This window comes from Oncorhynchus keta, chromosome 24, assembly GCF_023373465.1.
Source record: "Oncorhynchus keta strain PuntledgeMale-10-30-2019 chromosome 24, Oket_V2, whole genome shotgun sequence".
NCBI lineage: Eukaryota > Metazoa > Chordata > Actinopteri > Salmoniformes > Salmonidae > Oncorhynchus > Oncorhynchus keta.
In genome coordinates this window covers 35,336,255-35,355,101 of record NC_068444.1, presented here as the reverse complement: position 1 = coordinate 35,355,101, position 18,847 = coordinate 35,336,255, and the positions used below count along the sequence as shown (strand labels likewise).

General features: G+C 44.4%; 1 protein-coding gene across 10 annotated transcripts in view; it reads left to right on the top strand.

The window, feature by feature from the left end:
- Window positions 1-18,847, top strand: part of LOC118357440 (calcium/calmodulin-dependent protein kinase type II subunit gamma-like) — a 39,365-nt gene that overhangs the window by 16,235 nt on the left and 4,283 nt on the right. Inside the window, exons 6-20 of one of the 10 annotated variants that reach the window (XM_052478199.1) lie at window positions 98-170; window positions 6,038-6,140; window positions 6,723-6,806; window positions 7,324-7,418; window positions 7,823-7,945; window positions 8,621-8,704; window positions 11,171-11,213; window positions 13,031-13,090; window positions 15,439-15,479; window positions 15,674-15,757; window positions 16,126-16,164; window positions 16,253-16,292; window positions 16,541-16,624; window positions 18,277-18,426; window positions 18,742-18,817. In XM_052478199.1, coding sequence (XP_052334159.1) covers window positions 98-170; window positions 6,038-6,140; window positions 6,723-6,806; window positions 7,324-7,418; window positions 7,823-7,945; window positions 8,621-8,704; window positions 11,171-11,213; window positions 13,031-13,090; window positions 15,439-15,479; window positions 15,674-15,757; window positions 16,126-16,164; window positions 16,253-16,292; window positions 16,541-16,624; window positions 18,277-18,426; window positions 18,742-18,817 — 1,179 coding nt within the window. The remainder of the gene's footprint in view (window positions 1-97; window positions 171-6,037; window positions 6,141-6,722; window positions 6,807-7,323; window positions 7,419-7,822; window positions 7,946-8,620; window positions 8,705-11,170; window positions 11,214-13,030; window positions 13,091-15,438; window positions 15,480-15,673; window positions 15,758-16,125; window positions 16,165-16,252; window positions 16,293-16,540; window positions 16,625-18,276; window positions 18,427-18,741; window positions 18,818-18,847) is intronic. The other 9 variants (XM_052478200.1, XM_035734533.2, XM_052478201.1 and 6 more) reach the window with 9 other exon arrangements.

The following is an 18,847-nucleotide window of genomic DNA, read 5'->3' as shown; positions in this document are numbered from 1 at the left end:
TTCTGTACAAACCAGGCATGTGTTTAGTGATGAAAAGATGACTGATTGTTTTCTCCTTTTCTCACGCTCAACCCCCTTCTCTCCCTTTCCTCTCCAGTCAGTGTATCAACCAGATCTTGGAGAGTGTCCAACATATCCACCAGCATGACATCGTCCACAGGGACCTCAAGGTGTGTGTGTGTGTGTTTCTGTGGTGTGCGTGTGTGTTGCTTTAACTACCACACACACACACACCTCTGTTTGTGGCCATGGCAACGCACTGCTCTCATCTCCCTCTTTATCCCCCTCTCTCCCTCTCTCTCCACTCGCTCCCCTCCCTTTCACAAAGGCCCGCTCTCTCTCTCTGTTGACCTCTTTAGCCCTCGTCTTTTCTCACTGCCTCTTTTTTTTCACTCTCTCTTCTGCACTAGGGGTATGAACGTTTAAAATGAGATTTGGTTAACATTAACAAAAAATCCTTAACAAAATGACATTCACAGTGCAGTTATCACAACTCCCACTAACAGGTTCCCATCATCATAAAGGGAAATAAGAAGGTAACAAATACGTAATGCAACAATGCTGTGATGTTATTTGTATTTCTTTGCTACTTTATTAACTGGAGCTCTACTGCAGGGAGAGAAGCAACTCATGCAGGGAGCGGGGTAAGGGGCAGTGTGTATCTGAAGGACAAGGGGAGCAGGGAGATGGCAACCAAGTCCACTCGCACCGGTAGACTAACTTATTGCTAGTTATTTATCTCATCTTGTTACATAGTGCCCGTCTTGACTACATTAAACTGAGAGAAGCTAGCTAACGTTAGCTTCCGACCTACTGTTAATATCAACCACTCCATTCAGATTATTAAGTAGCAGCCTACCTGTTGGCTCTTGGTGTTGTAGCTTGTCCTTCTCTTTTAGTTAACTTTTTTAGTTCTGTCATTACAATTCCATCTTCCATTTATTAGCCTAGATATCGCCTAATAACTTGCCACACCGAGGCACTAGCTCTGACTGTAGCCTAGTGCTGGGTTAATGACTTGTGATTGGATGATAGAAAGCGGCACTTGTGAAAAGAAAGCGCAGCAGCATAAATTATAATGTTCTCTCTCTGCGTGAAGGGTGATAGAAACCATCTGCATTGTGAATTCACTGTGCTGGGAGAGTGAGTGCAACCTTGTGGTGTACTCTCTCCAATTGTGAGTTTTTTTTATTTATTTTTAAATCCTCCCCCTCCCCCCTTTCTGCCATTTGGCAGTACGTTCAACTGCAGACCACACGTAACCACGCCAGCCCAAGACTTCCACATCTGGTTAATCAGCTTCTTGGCAAAAGGATAAATGCTCACTAACAAAGATGTAAACAACTGGCCTCGCAACCGCAGACCATATGTAGGCGAGCAGTTTGCTACTGTCAGAGTTGTGATTAGAGTGCCCCATGGTGGTGTTATGGTATGGGCAGGCATAAGCTATGGGTAACCAACACAATGCACAGAAATACCATGAGATTCTGAGGCATATTGTGAAGCACAGGTATCTGTATTCCCAGTTGTGAAATCCAAAGATATGAGCCTAATTAATTAATTTCACTTGATTGATTTCCTCATCTGAACTTTAACTCAGTAAAATCAATTAAATTGTTGCATGTTGCCTTTATATTTTTGTTCAGTGTGTATTTGTGTGTGTGTATATATATGACATCGCTTGTATCACTACTGAGGTTAGCTGTATTACCTATTGTGTGCTGTGTGCTTCGTTGGCCTTTTTTCCTGAGTGGGCTTTTACTGCAGTCCTTTACACACACCACACACACACACACACACGCATGCGCATGCAGTCTGCAGTGCTGTCTAAATGACTCAAGTGGTTTCCATGGCTACCACCATATGTCAATATATGGCTGCAGAGATAATTGTAGGAGAGATGTAGACCCACACACTGTCAAATGTGGACAATTCCAAAACGGCTTATAGGAAAACTCCACTCAAAGGGCTCTATATTTGGTTGGCGTTAAAGGGGCGCTGGTGTCAAAACGCACGTTAGTTTACAATTTATTTTTGTTCAGTTTACAATTTCATCATGTCAAATTTTCCAGCCCTAACGCCAGGTTTGGCAATTTTACATCCGCCCGCTTCAGCTCAGCTGCAAAAACATGATCTCAAGTGATAATTTCAGGCAGCACTGATAGCAATATTTAAGAATATTTTTTTGTGATAACTCAGCTGGTTATGGCATGGATTTTGACAACGGAAAAGCAGCCTATCCAGCCGTGACACATACTGCCCATATGTGCATGAAACGAGTAGCCTAAAGTGCTTTTGGTGCATGTATACTTCGTATTTAGAAACATAAAAACAAATGTTTTCCCACTTTTTATTTAATTCTAAAACCAAGCATGGCCTCCTCAATGAAGGCTTCTTTATTTGTCTGCCGAATGCCAAGTAGTCAAGACTGTCCATAAACAGTTTGACTCCTGAGACCGCTTGGAAATAGATCATCACCAAAGCTTTATTAAAATATCAAGTTTGAGAGGAGTACAACGGTGAGCTGACATTCCCTTTTTTTAAATCTATGTATTGTAGGCAGGCCCACATTTATTTTAGGCATCCAGGTTAAACATTTTGACGTGCATTACACCCTCTCCATGATGTAGACTACGTGTCCATGCACTGTGAAACGAGAGATGAGAACCTGAATACCGGTGAACCTCGTATTTTAGAAGTTACCTGTAAAAAAAAAAAAAAGAAATAAAAAAGAAAAGAAAATGGCTTGTTTTCATATGTTAAACACCCAAGACCTGCCCTAGGCCTGCTATGGCAAAGGCTGGTTCAACAGCAATGTGTCTTTCTAACATTGTTTGTTTAAAAAAAAATGTATTGCTTGTTTTTCATTACATTTTTATTCAAATCCAATGATTCACCTTCATGGCGACAATGTCCGTGGCACGCTTGCAATGCCACTGCTGGAGATTGTGTGAATGTGATCTGATCTGTGAAATGGTTCTGATTTATGTTCATAAAACATAGGCCTATTTGGGAAATGTAAAGGTGAGTGGACATTCTCCCTTTCTCAACATATTGGATCTTTTGTCCAGCTCCTGTGAAAAGTGTGGATGTGTGTAAAACCCTTCATAGTCTGTTTTAATATTATATGCCCACGGGGAGAAATGATGGTGCCTGTAAGTGTGACACAGGCTTTAAAAAAAACAAGTTGTTTTTACATTGAACCTTTTATTTAACTAGGCAAGTCAGTTAAGAACAAATTCTTATTTACAATGATGGACTACAGGGCAACAGATGGTTTACTGCCTTGTTCAGGTGTTACGCTAAATGAGTGAAGAGGTGTCAGGCGCAGAGAGCAAAAGATGTGGGAAAAACACGCTTTAATGTCCAGGAAATATAACATGAACAAAAGTAGGAAAACAAGTGAACAGAAATATAAACGGACAGCGCGAAACCCAAAAGCAAACAAAATACACTCAAACACTGAACAGACGAACAAGCCCGCACGAAACAGAAGCGGGCTGAACAAACTTATATAACCCCACCCTTACAACCAAACAAACAGGTGATACCAATCAGACAAAACCAAAGGAACACAGAACAACGGATCGGTGATAGCTAGTAGACCGGTGACGACGACCGCCGAGCGCCACCCGAACAAGAAGGGGAGTCACCTTCGGTAATATTCGTGACATCAGGGGCAGAATGACAGATTTTTACCCTGTTAGCTCAGGGATTTGATCCAGCAACATTTTGGTTACTGGCCCAAGGTTCTAAGTAATTGCATGGCTTCAATTGCATTCACACTGATATACGGGCCTACTGTAAATTGCATCATGGCTGAACAAATCATTTGAAACCTGGGGCGGCAGATGTGGTTATGTGGACTACAAACATTCAAGTTAACGTATTTAGCAAGGATAGGTCTACATTTTATTTTGTTTCTGTAAGCCATTTCACAAACTTAGACTAACATTGGAGTTGATTCTAAGGCAATGCATAAAATACCGTAAATATACAATTTGAAGCAAACATATTTCGCCGTGAAGCACGTTCTGATTGGCAAGTGAGGGCTAAGCCTCGACTTGTTTGTTCATGAAAACCCAGCCCTTTCACGCTAATACTAGCAAGTGCCAGTGGTGGAAAAAAGTACCCAATTGTGATACTTGAGTAAAAGTATAGATCCCATAATAGAAAGTCACCCAGTAAAATACTACTTGAGTAAAAGTATTTGGAGTGAGTAGAGAATCTCATGCCACTGTATATAGACTTTTTGCTCTATTGTGTAATTGATTACGCTTGTTTTGTTCCATGTAACTCTGTTGTTTGTGTCGCACTGCTTTGCTTTATCTTGGCCAGGTCGCAGTTGTAAATGATGGTTCTCAACTAGCTTACCTGGTTAAATAAAGGTGAAATAAATGTTAAAAAAATCTCTCATATATATCTCAAAAGTATAAATCACTTCAAATTCCTTTTATCAAGCAAAGCAGACTGCACCATGTTATTGTTTAAAACATTTCCGGATAGGCAGGGGCACTCCAACACTGACATCATTTACAAATGCATTTGTGTTTATTGAGTCTGCCAGATCAGATGCAGTAGTGATGAAAGGGGATGTTCTCTTGGTAAGTGTGTGAATTGGACCATTTTTCTGTCCTGCTATGCATTCAGAATGTAACAAGTACTTTTGGGTGTCAAGGAAAATGTATGGAGTAAAAAGTACTTTATTTTCTTTAAGAATGTAGTGAAGTAAAATTAGTCAAAAACCCACCTTCAGTAAAAATACCCTAAAGTACTACTTAAGTACTTTACACCACTGGCAAGTGTGCTGATTTAATTGTGGTAGTGAATGGCACATATTTCTTACACACCCCTGAACCTACAGTGCTACCGCCTGTGCTGAAGTACCATTGCGTTAGTTTTGGGGCTCTATTTAACAAACTTATCTTGGTATTTTGTTCATTAGCCCAAAAAATGTTTTGCATGTCGGCAGGGAAGTTTAAAAAAAATATTGGACTTTCAAGAAGCAAAGTGTCACCGGCCTCATGATGTAAAATACAGGGGTCAGCAAGCCGCGGCTCTTCAACATCCCCATTGCGACTCCCTGGCTATTTATTTACTGAACATAAAATATAAACGCAACATGTAAAGTGTTGGTCCCAATATCCCCAAAAGGTACCATACGAACACAAGCGTAATTTCTCTCAAGTTTGTATGCAAATTTGTTTACATCCCTGTTAGTGAACTTTTCTCATTTGCCAAGATAATCTATCCACTTGACAGGTGTGGCATATCAAGAATTTGATTAAACAGCATGATCATTATACAGATGCACCTTGTGCTGAGGACAATAAAAGGCCACTCTGAAATTAGCAGTTTTGTCACACAACACAATGCCACAGATGTCTCAAGTTTTTGGGGAGTGTGCTGTTGCCAGGGAATTGAATGTTAATTTCTCTACCGTAAGCTCTACCATAGAGAATTTGGCAGTACGCTCTACCGGCCTCACAACCGCAGACCACACGTAACCATGCCAGCCAAAGGATAAATGCTCACTAAAGAAGATGTAAACAAATTTGTGCACAAAATTTGTGAAGCGCTTAGTTCATATGGAATGTTTTTGGTATCTTTAATTTCAGCATGTGAAACATGGGACAAGTTGCATTTTATTTTTGTTCAGTGTAGTTAAAGCAGTATAATAAATATTGAAGACAAAAATGTATTGTGTGGCAACCTCAACACTTGTCGCTTCCAGTCATTAAAGTTTGACCCCTGACCTAGTACAATGTAAGGCATTGTTTAGGTAGCTACATAAGAGAATCAAAAACTTAATACTCCTCTCCCTCCTTCATTTCTCTCTTTACTCTCCTTTTTTTTCTTCTCTCCCAACTGAATTGAATAATAATCTTTTATTGACAGGATATGGATGTATAAATGTTGGCAAAGCCAAAGAGTTCGAAGCACATTTTAGGGTTTACATATAGACCAATGCATCTCTGTCCCTCTCCATATCCCCCCTTTACACACAAACAAACACACGTTCTCTCCACTCCTTCAGCCTGAGAACCTGCTCCTGGCCAGTAAGATGAAGGGCGCAGCGGTGAAGTTGGCAGACTTTGGCCTGGCCATCGAGGTGCAGGGAGACCAACAGGCATGGTTCGGTAAGACCGCACACACACACTCTTTATGGACAGTGTTTTGTCATAAACACACACTGAGTGTACCAAACATTATGAACTCTCTCCACGACAGACTGACCAGGTGAAAGCTATGATCCCTTATTGATTTCACTTTTTTAAATCTACTTCAATAAATGTAGGGGAGGAGACGGGTTAAAGAAAGATTTTTAAGCCTTGAGACGATTGAGACCTGGATTGTGTATGTGTGCCATTCAGAGGGTGAATGGGCAAGACAAAAGATTGAAGTGCCTTTGAACGGGGTATGGTAGTAGGTGCCAGGCCCACCGGTTTGTGTCAAGAACTGCTGCTGTTTTTTTTTGTGTTTTTTTTCATGCTCAACAGTTTCCCCGTGTGCATCAAGAATGGTCCACCACCCAAAGGACATCCAGCCAACTTGACACAACTGTGGGAAGCTTTGGAGTCAATATGTGCAAGCATCCCCGTGGAACACTTTCAACACCTTATAGAGTCCATGCCCTGACGAATTGAGGCTGTTCAGAAGGCAAAGGGAGGGGTGGGTACATTTTGAGTAACCTAAATCTTATTTTTTCTTCTGCCTGGCAGGTTTTGCGGGTACCCCTGGCTACCTGTCCCCTGAGGTCCTGAGGAAGGACCCCTATGGCAAGCCTGTGGACATATGGGCCTGTGGTGAGCCTTTAACCTCTAACTGTAGGTGAAGAACAAATAGACGTGTTGGCTGACAACGTCACAAATGATGAGGCGCACATCGATGGGGCCTGAAGCCTGCTTTTTGATTCTGAACAGTCAGATACTTTAGCTAGCAACAATGACAATCTGCCATGGGGGGAATCGTAGGTGGCTCGTTTAAGCTAGCTTTATCATGTTATTGATACAATGTCTTGTTTTTAGGTGTTTTTGACTGATTTTCATGTCAATACTAATGTGGCAACAAAAAAATCGCTAGCTATCCAACAACTAATGGTGTATTTGCGACAAGTGCTCGTTGTGCAACTATGTTTTCAATAAACATTTGGAGACAAAATAGAAGTTGCATGTTAACAGTCTAAGCCATCCCTGTCTGTTTTGACCCATAGTTACGCACGCATCTAAAGCTGGGCTATGGTGCAGAGATCATACATCTTACACCAGTTTTCACAGACAATCTAACTGCTCTCTTTCTCTCGGTCTCTCTCAACCTCTCCAGGTGTTATTCTGTATATCTTGTTGGTTGGCTATCCTCCATTCTGGGATGAAGACCAACACAAACTCTACCAGCAGATCAAGGCTGGGGCCTATGATGTGAGTCGGTTTGTGTAGGGTACAGTGTGGAGGTTGGCTGCACAGCTGGTGAATTTTTAATAGTGTCCGATTGAGAGCTGCTCCTCAGCTATTGATCCCGTCAGCCTCCTGACGCATTGCAGAGGTGTGTGTGTGTGTGTGTGTGTGTGTGTGTGTGTGTGTGTGTGTGCAAGGGGTTATCCTCTCCTTGTCTCTAGTATTCCGGTTACACAGTTAATGAAGACTGGTACTGAGATTTAACATGGCAGACATTCATATACACACACATTTCATGCATCTTAGCGTTCTGGATTATAGGAAGACATTGTTTACGTGATATGAAACATGAAGAAGTACATTTGTGTTGCGTACATAATGCAAATGCTGGTCTCTGTATTTCTGTTCATTTTCCTGCCTATCTCTAGTTTCCCTCTCCCGAATGGGACACTGTTACGCCAGAGGCTAAGAACCTGATTAACCAGATGTTAACTATTAACCCTTCCAAGAGAATCACTGCAGATCAGGCTCTCAAACACCCATGGATCTGTGTAAGTACACACACAAACCTGTATATGGCAACACAAAATCACATTCGCCTCACATACACATTTGTGTATTGTGTATAGGGTTGCAATGGGACGGTTTTATTGTAGTTAACTTTCAAAGTTCACCTGTACTACCAATATTGTTTAAACTTTTATGGAGTTTTATCACATGATGTCTAGTGCCCTTTTTTGGGTACTTCAGATTATCACAGGTGTCTGTAATTATGTCTGGCACTCTGTGGCCTCATCACATTTAAAATAATCAAATAAGATGCTTTTAGAAATTAAACGGAATGATGAAGATGTAAATGTGTCAGCATGAAATGTCCTTTATTGTACCATGTCTGTCTTTTGTAAATTATTTGGCTTCAAACTGGTGGCAGTTGTCAAAGTCAGTAGCTGCAGAGTTAATTGAAAATAATGTCGTTGTTGATTAGATGCTTTTTTTTCTTCAGTAATTAGGTTATTTTCTCTTGAACCATATGGCCTATTAGAAAACCATGGAAAATATGGGCACAGATATAAAAACCTAATACTATATGTTAATAAATTTTTCATAAATATTCAGCTATACAGTTCCAAAATTGTCATAGACTATTATAAATTCTGCTAACTTTGGTAAATTACCGGTAGTCTTGCAACCCTAATTGTGTAATACTTCTCTCTCACCTCCTATAGCAACGTTCCACCGTGGCGTCTATGATCCACAGACAGGAGACAGTGGAATGTCTGCGCAAGTTCAACGCTCGGAGGAAGCTCAAGGTACACTACTGCTACTGACCCCTACACGTCTCTTCTTCCTGCTTTCCTTCGCTACCTTCACCCCTTATACTGTTCCTCCTCTTCTTCCCTACACCTCTCCTTCTCCTCTGGCTCACTATACCTCTCCACCTCCTTTTCTCATCTCTATTCCTTCTTTATTCACACTCACCCTCCTGCTCCCTATATACCTCTCCCCCTAGACCACATCATTTTCTCCTTATTACACCCCCTAGACCACGTAATTTTCTCCTTATTACACCCCCTAGACCACGTAATTTTCTCCTTATTACACCCCCTAGACCACGTAATTTTCTCCTTATTACACCCCCTAGACCACGTAATTTTCTCCTTATTACACCCCCTAGACCACGTAATTTTCTCCTTATTACACCCCCTAGACCACGTAATTTTCTCCTTATTACACCCCCTAGACCACGTAATTTTCTCCTTATTACACCCCCTAGACCACATAATTTTCTCCTTATTACACCCCCTAGACCACGTAATTTTCTCCTTATTACACCCCCTAGACCACATAATTTTTTCCTTATTACACCCCCTAGACCACATCCCCTTTCTCCTCATTACCCCCCCTAGACCACATCCCTTTTCTCCTCATTACCCCCCTAGACCACATCCCTTTTCTCCTCATTACCCCCTAGACCACATCCCTTTTCTCCTCATTACCCCCTAGACCACATCCCTTTTCTCCTCATTACCCCCCCTAGACCACATCCCTTTTCTCCTCATTGCACCCCTAGACCACATCCCTTTTCTCCTCATTGCACCCCTAGACCACATCCCTTTTCTCCTCATTGCACCCCTAGACCACATCCTTTTTCTCCTCATTACCCCCTGAGACCACATCCTCCTTTCTCCCTCATTGCCCCTGCAGACCACATCCTTTTTCTCCTCATTGCACCCCTAGACCACATCCCTGTTCTCCTCATTGCACCCCTAGACCACGTCCTTTTTCTCCTCATTACCCCCGAGACCACATCCTCCTTTCTCCTCATTGCCCCCGCAGACCACATCCTTTTTCTCCTCATTCCCCCCCCTAGACCACATCCCTTTTCTCCTCATTGCACCCCTAGACCACATCCCTTTTCTCCTCATTGCACCCCTAGACCACATCCTTTTTCTCCTCATTACCCCCCGAGACCACATCCTCCTTTCTCCTCATTGCCCCCGCAGACCACATCCTTTTCTCCTCATTGCACCCCTAGACCACATCCCTTTTCTCCTCATTGCACCCCTAGACCACATCCTTTTTCTCCTCATTACCCCCCCCGAGACCACATCCTCCTTTCTCCTCATTGCCCCCGCAGACCACATCCTTTTTCTCCTCATTACCCCCCCTAGACCACATCCTCCTTTCTCCTCATTACCCCCCCTAGACCACATCCTCCTTTCTCCTCATTACCCCCTAGACCACATCCTCCTTTCGCCTCATTACCCCCCCTAGACCACATCCTCCTTTCTCCTCATTACCCCCCCTAGACCACATCCTCCTTTCTCCTCATTACGCCCCCCCCCTAGACCACATCCTCCTTTCTCCTCATTACCCCCCCCTAGACCACATCCTTCTTTCTCCTCATCACCCCCTAGACCACATCCTCCTTTCTCCTTATTACACCCCCTAGACCACATACTTTTCTCCTTATTACACCCCCTAGACCACATACTTTTCTCCTTATTACACCCCCTAGACCACATCCCCTTTCTCCTCATTACACCCCCTAGACCACATCCCCTTTCTCCTCATTACACCCCCTAGACCACATCCCTTTTCTCCTCATTACCCCCCCTAGACCACATCCCTTTTCTCCTCATTACCCCCCTGACCACATCCCTTTTCTCCTCATTCCCCCCCTGACCACATCCCTTTTCTCCTCATTGCCCCCCTAGACCACATCCCTTTTCTCCTCATTGCCCCCGCAGACCACATCCTTTTTCTCCTCATTACCCCCCGCAGACCACATCCTCCTTTCTCCTCATTGCACCCCTAGACCACATCCCTTTTCTCCTCATTGCACCCCTAGACCACATCCTTTTTCTCCTCATTACCCCCCCTAGACCACATCCTCCTTTCTCCTCATTGCCCCCGCAGACCACATCCTTTTTCTCCTCATTACCCCCCATAGACCACATCCTCCTTTCTCCTCATTACCCCCCCTATACCACATCCTCCTTTCTCCTGATTACCCCCTATACCACATCCTCCTTTCTCCTCATTACCCCCTAGACCACATCCTCCTTTCGCCTCATTACCCCCTAGACCACATCCTCCTTTCGCCTCATTACCCCCCCTAGACCACATCCTTCTTTCTCCTCATTACCCCCTCCCCCCTAGACCACATCCTCCTTTCTCCTCTTCTTCTCATTAACCCCCTCTTTTTAACTGCCCTTTACATATCATCTGTCTTTAATACTCATCTCTCCTTTCTCTCGGTCTTTCTCTCCTAGGGAGCGATCCTCACCACCATGCTGGTGTCCAGAACCTTCTCAGGTGGGTGTGTCTCCTCCCTCGCTCCAGTTAGAGTGAGGGGGGAGGACAGATGGAGCTCTACTCCCTCCTTCCCTCTCCTCCTCGGTGGAGTCCACCTAATGTAGGTTTTTAGGCCGAGTATGTGTGTGTGTGAGTGAGTACTCAAAGAAGTGTGTGTTCAGGACACATGTTCTGAAGGAGAGGAGGAGATGAAAGGAGCTCCTCTGCAAGTTCTGAGCAGGATGTCATAAGGTGCCAGTGCACAGAGGTGCTAGAAGGAGGTCATTGATTCTAGAATTGCAGACTGTTTTCTAGATTCTAGAATTCCAGCAGTACTGAGTTTTAGATTCTGTGTTCTGTATCTGTCTCTAACGCACCTCTCTCCCCTTGTCGGCTCTGGAGTGTGTGCGTGTGCGGTTTACTCAGGAGTGGTGGATGTCTGTGTGGTGTCACAAAGGGCACTATTTTAAAGGGCTCTACTTTCACTCTTCTGCTACTTAAGATGATTAGGAATATAGGCCATCGGTCCCCGATTCAAACGTTTAAGATAAGACTGCATCGTTCCGCGGACTCCAAACCGATCCAAATGAAGCATGCACCAGTCAGAAAAAAAACGATTTAAGTGTTACGCATTTCTTTCTCATTAGTTTCTTTCTGCCTTCTGAAAATACCTCCTATTTTATGACAACTGATGAGTCCTCTCCTTCTGTGGAACTAAGCATGTAACTGCATTGACAGTCATTGATTTTACAAGTCATTTTGCGTGCCGAACAAGCCCAGGCAATATCAGTGACCTAGTCAAACTGTGCCCAGCTTCGCACGGTAGGCGGCCTGTTCCTGATCTTGCACATCTACGCGGCACCTTCAGCATTGAAATGCTGAAATGTCTTGCCTGATATTAGGCTTTATTAGTTATGTGACAACCTTTTGCAATTTACCTGTGCGCTGTTAAAAGTAAGCTACCGGAGACTCATCTGGCTATAGGCTACCTGCTGAACAGGGCTTACAATAGATTTTATTTTGATTGTTCAGGTTCATCATCAGCAATAGTTTTGGTAGTTTGGTTTAAACAATCAGTGTTTCTGGTCGTTTTTAGATATACAGGGTGAAGGTGATGATTTCGATAACAAGTCCGCAATCACTTCGAGGCGCTGCACGGCAAAAGCGGGAGGCGAAAAGCAGCTCACTAGACTTCAAATGGTCAAAAGCATTTGATTTTGAGATGAGGGTGGAATCCAAAGATGACTATATAGTGATAGCTCATTCGTAAACTAATATTGATGCATTACTCGCTCAAACACTTAATCTGCAAAAATGACGTTTAATTAGAGGGTGATGGTTATTTCAGAACCAGAGAGGGGGGGGGCACAAAATGTAGGCTATGTTGCCCCCCTTAATCTGATAGTGGGGTTCTAGATGCCCAGTCTCCCTTATGTCTCATCTCAGGCGCCTACATATACATACACCAGAGACATACAGAATCTACACACGCATACAGACAGATCCAGGTCAGAGAGGCCCAGCTGAGGAGCTTCATCCGCATCAGATTTTAATTTAGAATGGAAAAAGACCGTGTTTATGCAACAAATGTTACTGCATCGATTTGTCGATGCTTATCGAATTGTCTTGAAATGGAAAGATGCTCATCCCTAGGGTGAAGACCTGGCCTTAAGGGAATAGGATTTTTGTGTCCTAAATGGCATCCTACTCCTCATATAGTGCAGTACTTTTGGCTACTATATGGACAATAGGGTGTCATTTGAGATTGGTCACTGTATTGGGTTAGGCCAGCCCAGATTTGAATAGCTCCTCCCAACCTGAGTATTTCTGTCCAATAGTGGGCCGGCAGCATGCCAACCCTGCTGCTGTGTCCTCCACCGCCTCGCTGGCCCAGGAAGGTACGTCACAGAGACACGCCCTCTTACTTCCTCTACACACGCTTCCTGTCTAAGTCCCTCCCACTTCATTCTATAAGGGAGCATCATGTGCTTTTTTTTTACTTCTAAAGAGGAGCACCAGGTTATCTGGCCCCTTTCTTTCCTGAATGCAGCTCACGTTAGCCTGAAACACATACACACTCATGTGAGACCATATGGATGTTTTTAAGGATGGCGCTAATACCATGGACACACAGGCTAAACACATCTAACTCTACACATTCTGTCAACAATACCACTTAGCCTCATGTCAACATCAGAAATCATCAAATTCATTAGCCTTACCATATCAACCCCCCTCCCCATCCTCCTCCTTTGGTTACGGCCATGAGGGGGTTGAGGGAGGCGGGATGGGGGGCGTGTATCTGTGGCGACTGACTGACTGGGGGATGGACAGGAGCAGGGGAGGCATGCTGCCATCGTCTGACCTGGGTAAAGAGGGGGGAGAGTGGGTGCACTAAGGTCAGCGATCCCATGCGGACTAGGAAACGGTATAATGTTTCTGGAAGGGTTGGATAGGTGCAAGCAACATAGAAAATTCCACCCAGCCGATCATAGGGCAAATTGGAGCTACTACCATATTATTTACACCTATCAGATCCTTTCAGATCTACACAAGTGTCTCTGGGAAGTAGGCTAATAGTAGTATTGACCCAATAACAAGGGTGGGGGAGTTGGTCTCCCCTGAGCGTGCGATTGATTCTCTGGTTCTGCATGAGGATGGTTGACAGAGCTATACGCTAGAACCCTCCAATCACAGGCCTCTCCTCTGAGAGTGGACCAATCGCCTGCCAGTAAGTCCTGAAGACAGATGACATCATCGCCCTATGAAAGGCATCTGCAACTTAGCCTCCCTGCGATTTCACTGCTTTCCCCTCCACTGTGTATGGCTGAGGCAGACTTTGCTCTCTGCTTATGACCCTCCGTCTTACCCAGTCACATCGTCACACTGTAGCCCAGATTAATTACAGTGTGAACAATGTTGCCTTGCTGCATGTGGACTTGTATTCCCTATACAATCCGTTTCCCTTCCATTCTCTACTCCCTGAAGTGTGCACTCGTTCACTTTCCCTCTCAGAGGTAAAAGGATTGGTATGAGTGCACACTTGGACACTTACAATTTACTTCCTGTCTTCCTTGAAATAGCCACTGATCTGAGGTGACTGGACAGAGGAAAGGGAAGATGTTAGACAATGGCCCCATTCTAGTTAATTGCATTGCAAATGGCTGTCTGCCAGATCTGATGCCCGACTGTGAGGATTTGGCATGCAGCCATTGGTTGATGCAATGCACCATTGCAATGTAGTTGGCCTGTGACGTGACCGATATGTCCGACGAAGATGTTGGAACGGGGACCATGCTTGCCCGCCCTGTGGGTAGCTGGGTAGAAGACGTGGCAGGTGTCAAAGGTTAACCAATCAAGGCCCAGCTCTGATCTGCTGTTTGCTGAATGGAAGCTATGCACCTTTGGAACGGTTGTTGATGTGGATGCTGCATGGCTGGTCCACTGCGTGTTCCAGCCGTTCCGCTGTGTGATATAAAGTGCATGGCATGGAACAGCTCTGATCAAGGCTGCAACCCCAAGTCGGAGCAGCTGTCTGCTCCGCCCGCCGCTCCGATAGGGCGCAAGACTGTTCCCTGTCGATACTGCCACACAGTAAGAACACACACACCAGCAGTGCACGAACCACCACCGACAACTGATGCCTGCTGCCTAAAACATGTCTCCCACCCTCCCTCCCTCTCCTTGTTTCTCTCACTCTGTTAATGCACCACTGAGACTTCTCTTTCCATCTCTTTTCTTCGCCCTCTCTCCCACTTGTTAACGGAAGGTAAGGAACCTCAAGAGATTGCATGCATCCCAGAATTGCGTGCGTATGTGTCAGTAATACTTAAAAAGCAGTTGGGACAGCAGCAAAGTGTAATGCTTTAGATGAGACCAGAGTGAGATGACTGACTGGAGCCTCCTAAAGGAAATCAATAGTTTACAGTAACGTGACTAAACATCCGCCTCTTCTATAGCACGCTCATTCTCCCTGAAGTGTGTGCTTGTTCCCTCCCCTTCGTGGAATAGATGCCTCTGGTGTCTGGAATATGGTGGGGATGCTCCCTTTAGTCCATGTTCACACCAATCCAATGCTTTTAAATCCCTGAAAGGGTAGTTAAGTGCACACTGCCGGCAGAAGGCGTAGAGAATCAGACTGCGGTCTAGGAGTGGTTGATGCTTGACTTGGACCAGGTTGGATGGGAATAGGAGAGATGTTTGAAGTCCAGTGTAACTCTCTTATGCTGTATTCCCCTCTTTACAGCATGCAAAAGTTTACTGAACAAGAAGGCGGACGCTGCTAAGGTAATGGGTGAAATCTGATGTCATGTAGCTGTCACACACACTCCCTCTTCCTCTCTCTCTCCCTTTGGCTGACAGGGCTAGTGAAGAGATTGTTTGATTTCTTGATTTAGTGGACAATTAAAGGATGTTGTATTTATAGAGGGAAATGAAGAAAGATATTACTCTCTTCAGTTTGTTAATTTTGTGTGTCTCAGCCCACGACCAACAACAACAGTAAGAACAGCATCGTGAGCGCTATAAATGCCATGAAGGACAACAGCATGGCTGCCTCACAGATGGTACAGAACCTTAACCACCTCTCATCCCATGTTCCCCTCCTCCTAGTTCCCTAACCTTCTAGCACCCTAGCCTGCTCTCCTCCCTCCATTACCCTCATTGTATTTCTTCCTAGCACCCTAACCTCCTAGCACCTTAAAGTCCATACTCCCTTCCTAGACCCCTAAATCGGCCCCCTAACCTCCATTCTCTTCCCAGTGGTCTTTTGTCTCTGTTGGCTGGAGTCTAAGATTGTTTCATGTTTGACCCTTCACAAACCTCTAACCCCTTCCCACACCGGCCTACATCTTAATATCAACTCGAACCCTAACCCCCAGGCACTTGTGTGTAACCAGATTAGATTAGTAACTCTATGCTCCTCTTCTACCAGGAATCTCAAAATACAGTGGTTGCTACTGATGGGATCAAGGTGAGGGTGTTTGTGTGCAGAGTTAGGTTAACAACATATGAATAAGGCTCACTATGTGTTATTAACCCCCCCCCCCCTCTCTCTCTAGGGTTCTACAGAGAGTTGCAACACAGATGAGGATATGAAAGGTAGGGAAATTACACTTATCTATCTTCTCCGCTTGCTTGCTCTTCTCTTTCTCCTTTTGCTTTGTTCTCTCTCTGTGATCTAACCATAGTTTCTGATAGATCTTCCTGTGCTCTATAGCTAGCAGTGTGTGTGTGTGTGTGTGTGTGTGTGTGTGTGTGTGTGTGACTCACCCGTGTACATGTGTGTATGTGTGTGCCTACGTGTTTGTGTGTGTGTGCATTATTTGCGTGTGTGGGTTCTAATCTAGGGGACAGCGTTGTGATGATGAGTCAGGGCAGTGCTACAGAGGAGATGCCCTCCCTTCTGACCTCGTCTGACAACTCGCCTGCCAGTAAGTGTTTTTCACGGCAACCCCACAACTTTTCGGGGATGTCCCTGGCAAAGACCCCACTCTTCCTGACCTTTGTGCCTCTTTTTCGCTGTGCGTCTTCTAACCTGTGTGTGTCCCTCTTTCTTTCTGAGCCTTCAACATTGGGAATCTCTCCTGTACCCCCTTTTTTGTGTTTTTTTTGCTGAATCCCAAACCATTCCCTTCCCCTTCCTCTCACCCCTCTGCCTTTCATTTGCATATTCACACTTGCCTACACCACATGCACAAGTGCTCCAAAGCTGAGTAGTTTTTCCACTATAGTCATTTAGCAAATAAAAAACCTGCCGAGTCACTCTTATCTTAAAAAGCGTGCCAAGTTACAACAAGTGACATATCTTCCGTAGATTTTCACCAGATTGTCAGAAAGAACTCCATTGGTAACTACCTAGCTAGCTTGTAATCCTGGAAGTGTAGCCAGCCCTATGATAATAATTGTTAGTAGTGATGGGGAGGATCAGTACAGTTACATATCGCAATATTATTTTTGCATGATATATTGATGTTTGAATTCGGTGTTTTTCATCCTATAGCTTGTTTTCTTTAAAAAAAATCTGTTTTAATAGTGGGCCAACATGTTTTCAGCACTTATTTCTCTGACTGATCATAACTGGTTTTCTCATGGCTCTCTTGTCTCTCTGCAGCAGCCATATAGTGAGCATTATATCTAGAACGTCAAATCGCTAAAATGAAATCGCAGTATCGAATCGTAATACATATCATATTGGCACCGAAGTCACTTGATAATATTGTATCGTGAGGTCCCTGGCAATTCCCAGCCCTGGTTGTCAGCTAAGAAACTGTAACGTTAGCATAAAAATGTTTGGGGTTAAAATGGAATTGGCTGATGTCATTGAGATGAACAGATTAAAATTAAACTCGATTTTCAGATGAGTTTCAAATGAAAATAACAATTACATTTATGCATTTTGGAGTAGATTCTTTTTTTATTTTATTTATTTTTTATTTTTTTCCGGCTGAAGTAACCATCTGTCGTTCAACAAAAATAATCCCGGACTGCCCTAGGGCCCTCTGAGCGAGTTGGTTGGGGCGAGGTCTCTCGGGATGACCCCCCCCCCCATCCACACCCCTTCTACAGTTGTGTTTGTGTGTCTCTGTCAGGGGATGGTGAAGGAGAGGAGTCTCCTACTCTTATTTCTCTCATCTTCTCCTCTCTCGTCATCCTCCGGTGTTCTAGTGTTATCCTTCTCTCTTTTCATCTTCCTCCCCCCCTCACAACGCTGCTCTCCTATTGGCCAGTGCTCGTGCAAGCGCTGAACCAATGGCAGGCATCAGTTCTGCTTCTCAAAGTGCTGCTTGGACATTCGTCCTTTGTGTATTGTCAGTTTTCATAGAGCGAAGTGTGTTTCTGCACTGTGATAGAATATAAGAGTGAAGTTGAGTAGAATGAAGGGACATGTAGTTTAATATCACGATCTAGTCAGTAAATGTCTTAATCAGCTGAGCTTCTCAGAGCCCCCCACCCCCCTAACAGTCTGTCTGTTTCAATGTCTTAGCGAACTAACATCATTCATTACTGTTCATGTTGTGTGTGAGTGATGTGCACGCGTCTGACTGCGTACGTGTGTGTGTTGACCGTGCGTTGTGTGTTCCAGCTGTTCCTCTGCATGATGTAAAGCGCATGGCATGGAACAGCTCCGATCAAGGCTCCAACCCCGAGTCGGGGCACGCTCAATCTGCTTCCCCTGCTGCTCTGCTAGGGAGCAACACTGTCCCTGTCACAGTCAATACCACCACACAGCACAGTAAGAATACACACCAAGGGAGAGACACAGTTACATGCGCTCATACAAGGAAGGTACTGTATGCACACCACATAGAACAGACACACAAACCCATGACAGAGTTGGAGCACCCACTGGTATGGAGTTGTCCATTGTTAGCTGTCAGAGAGAGAAAAGGGAGAGTGTGGAATACATAGAAAGAGTGAGGGAAGACCATACAGCTATAGTGGAGGATGAGTAGTGAAGTTGCTCCTATTTAGCTAAATCGCTGAACTTCCATCTCTCTTCTCCCATTTTTGGTCCCACCCCCCCTTCTCTCCCTCTCTCTCCCTCTAGCTCGTAAGCAGGAGATCATCAAGATAACTGAACAGCTGATTGAAGCTGTGAACAATGGAGACTTTGAGGCCTACACGTGAGTACAGCTACGTTGTTTCACACGTCT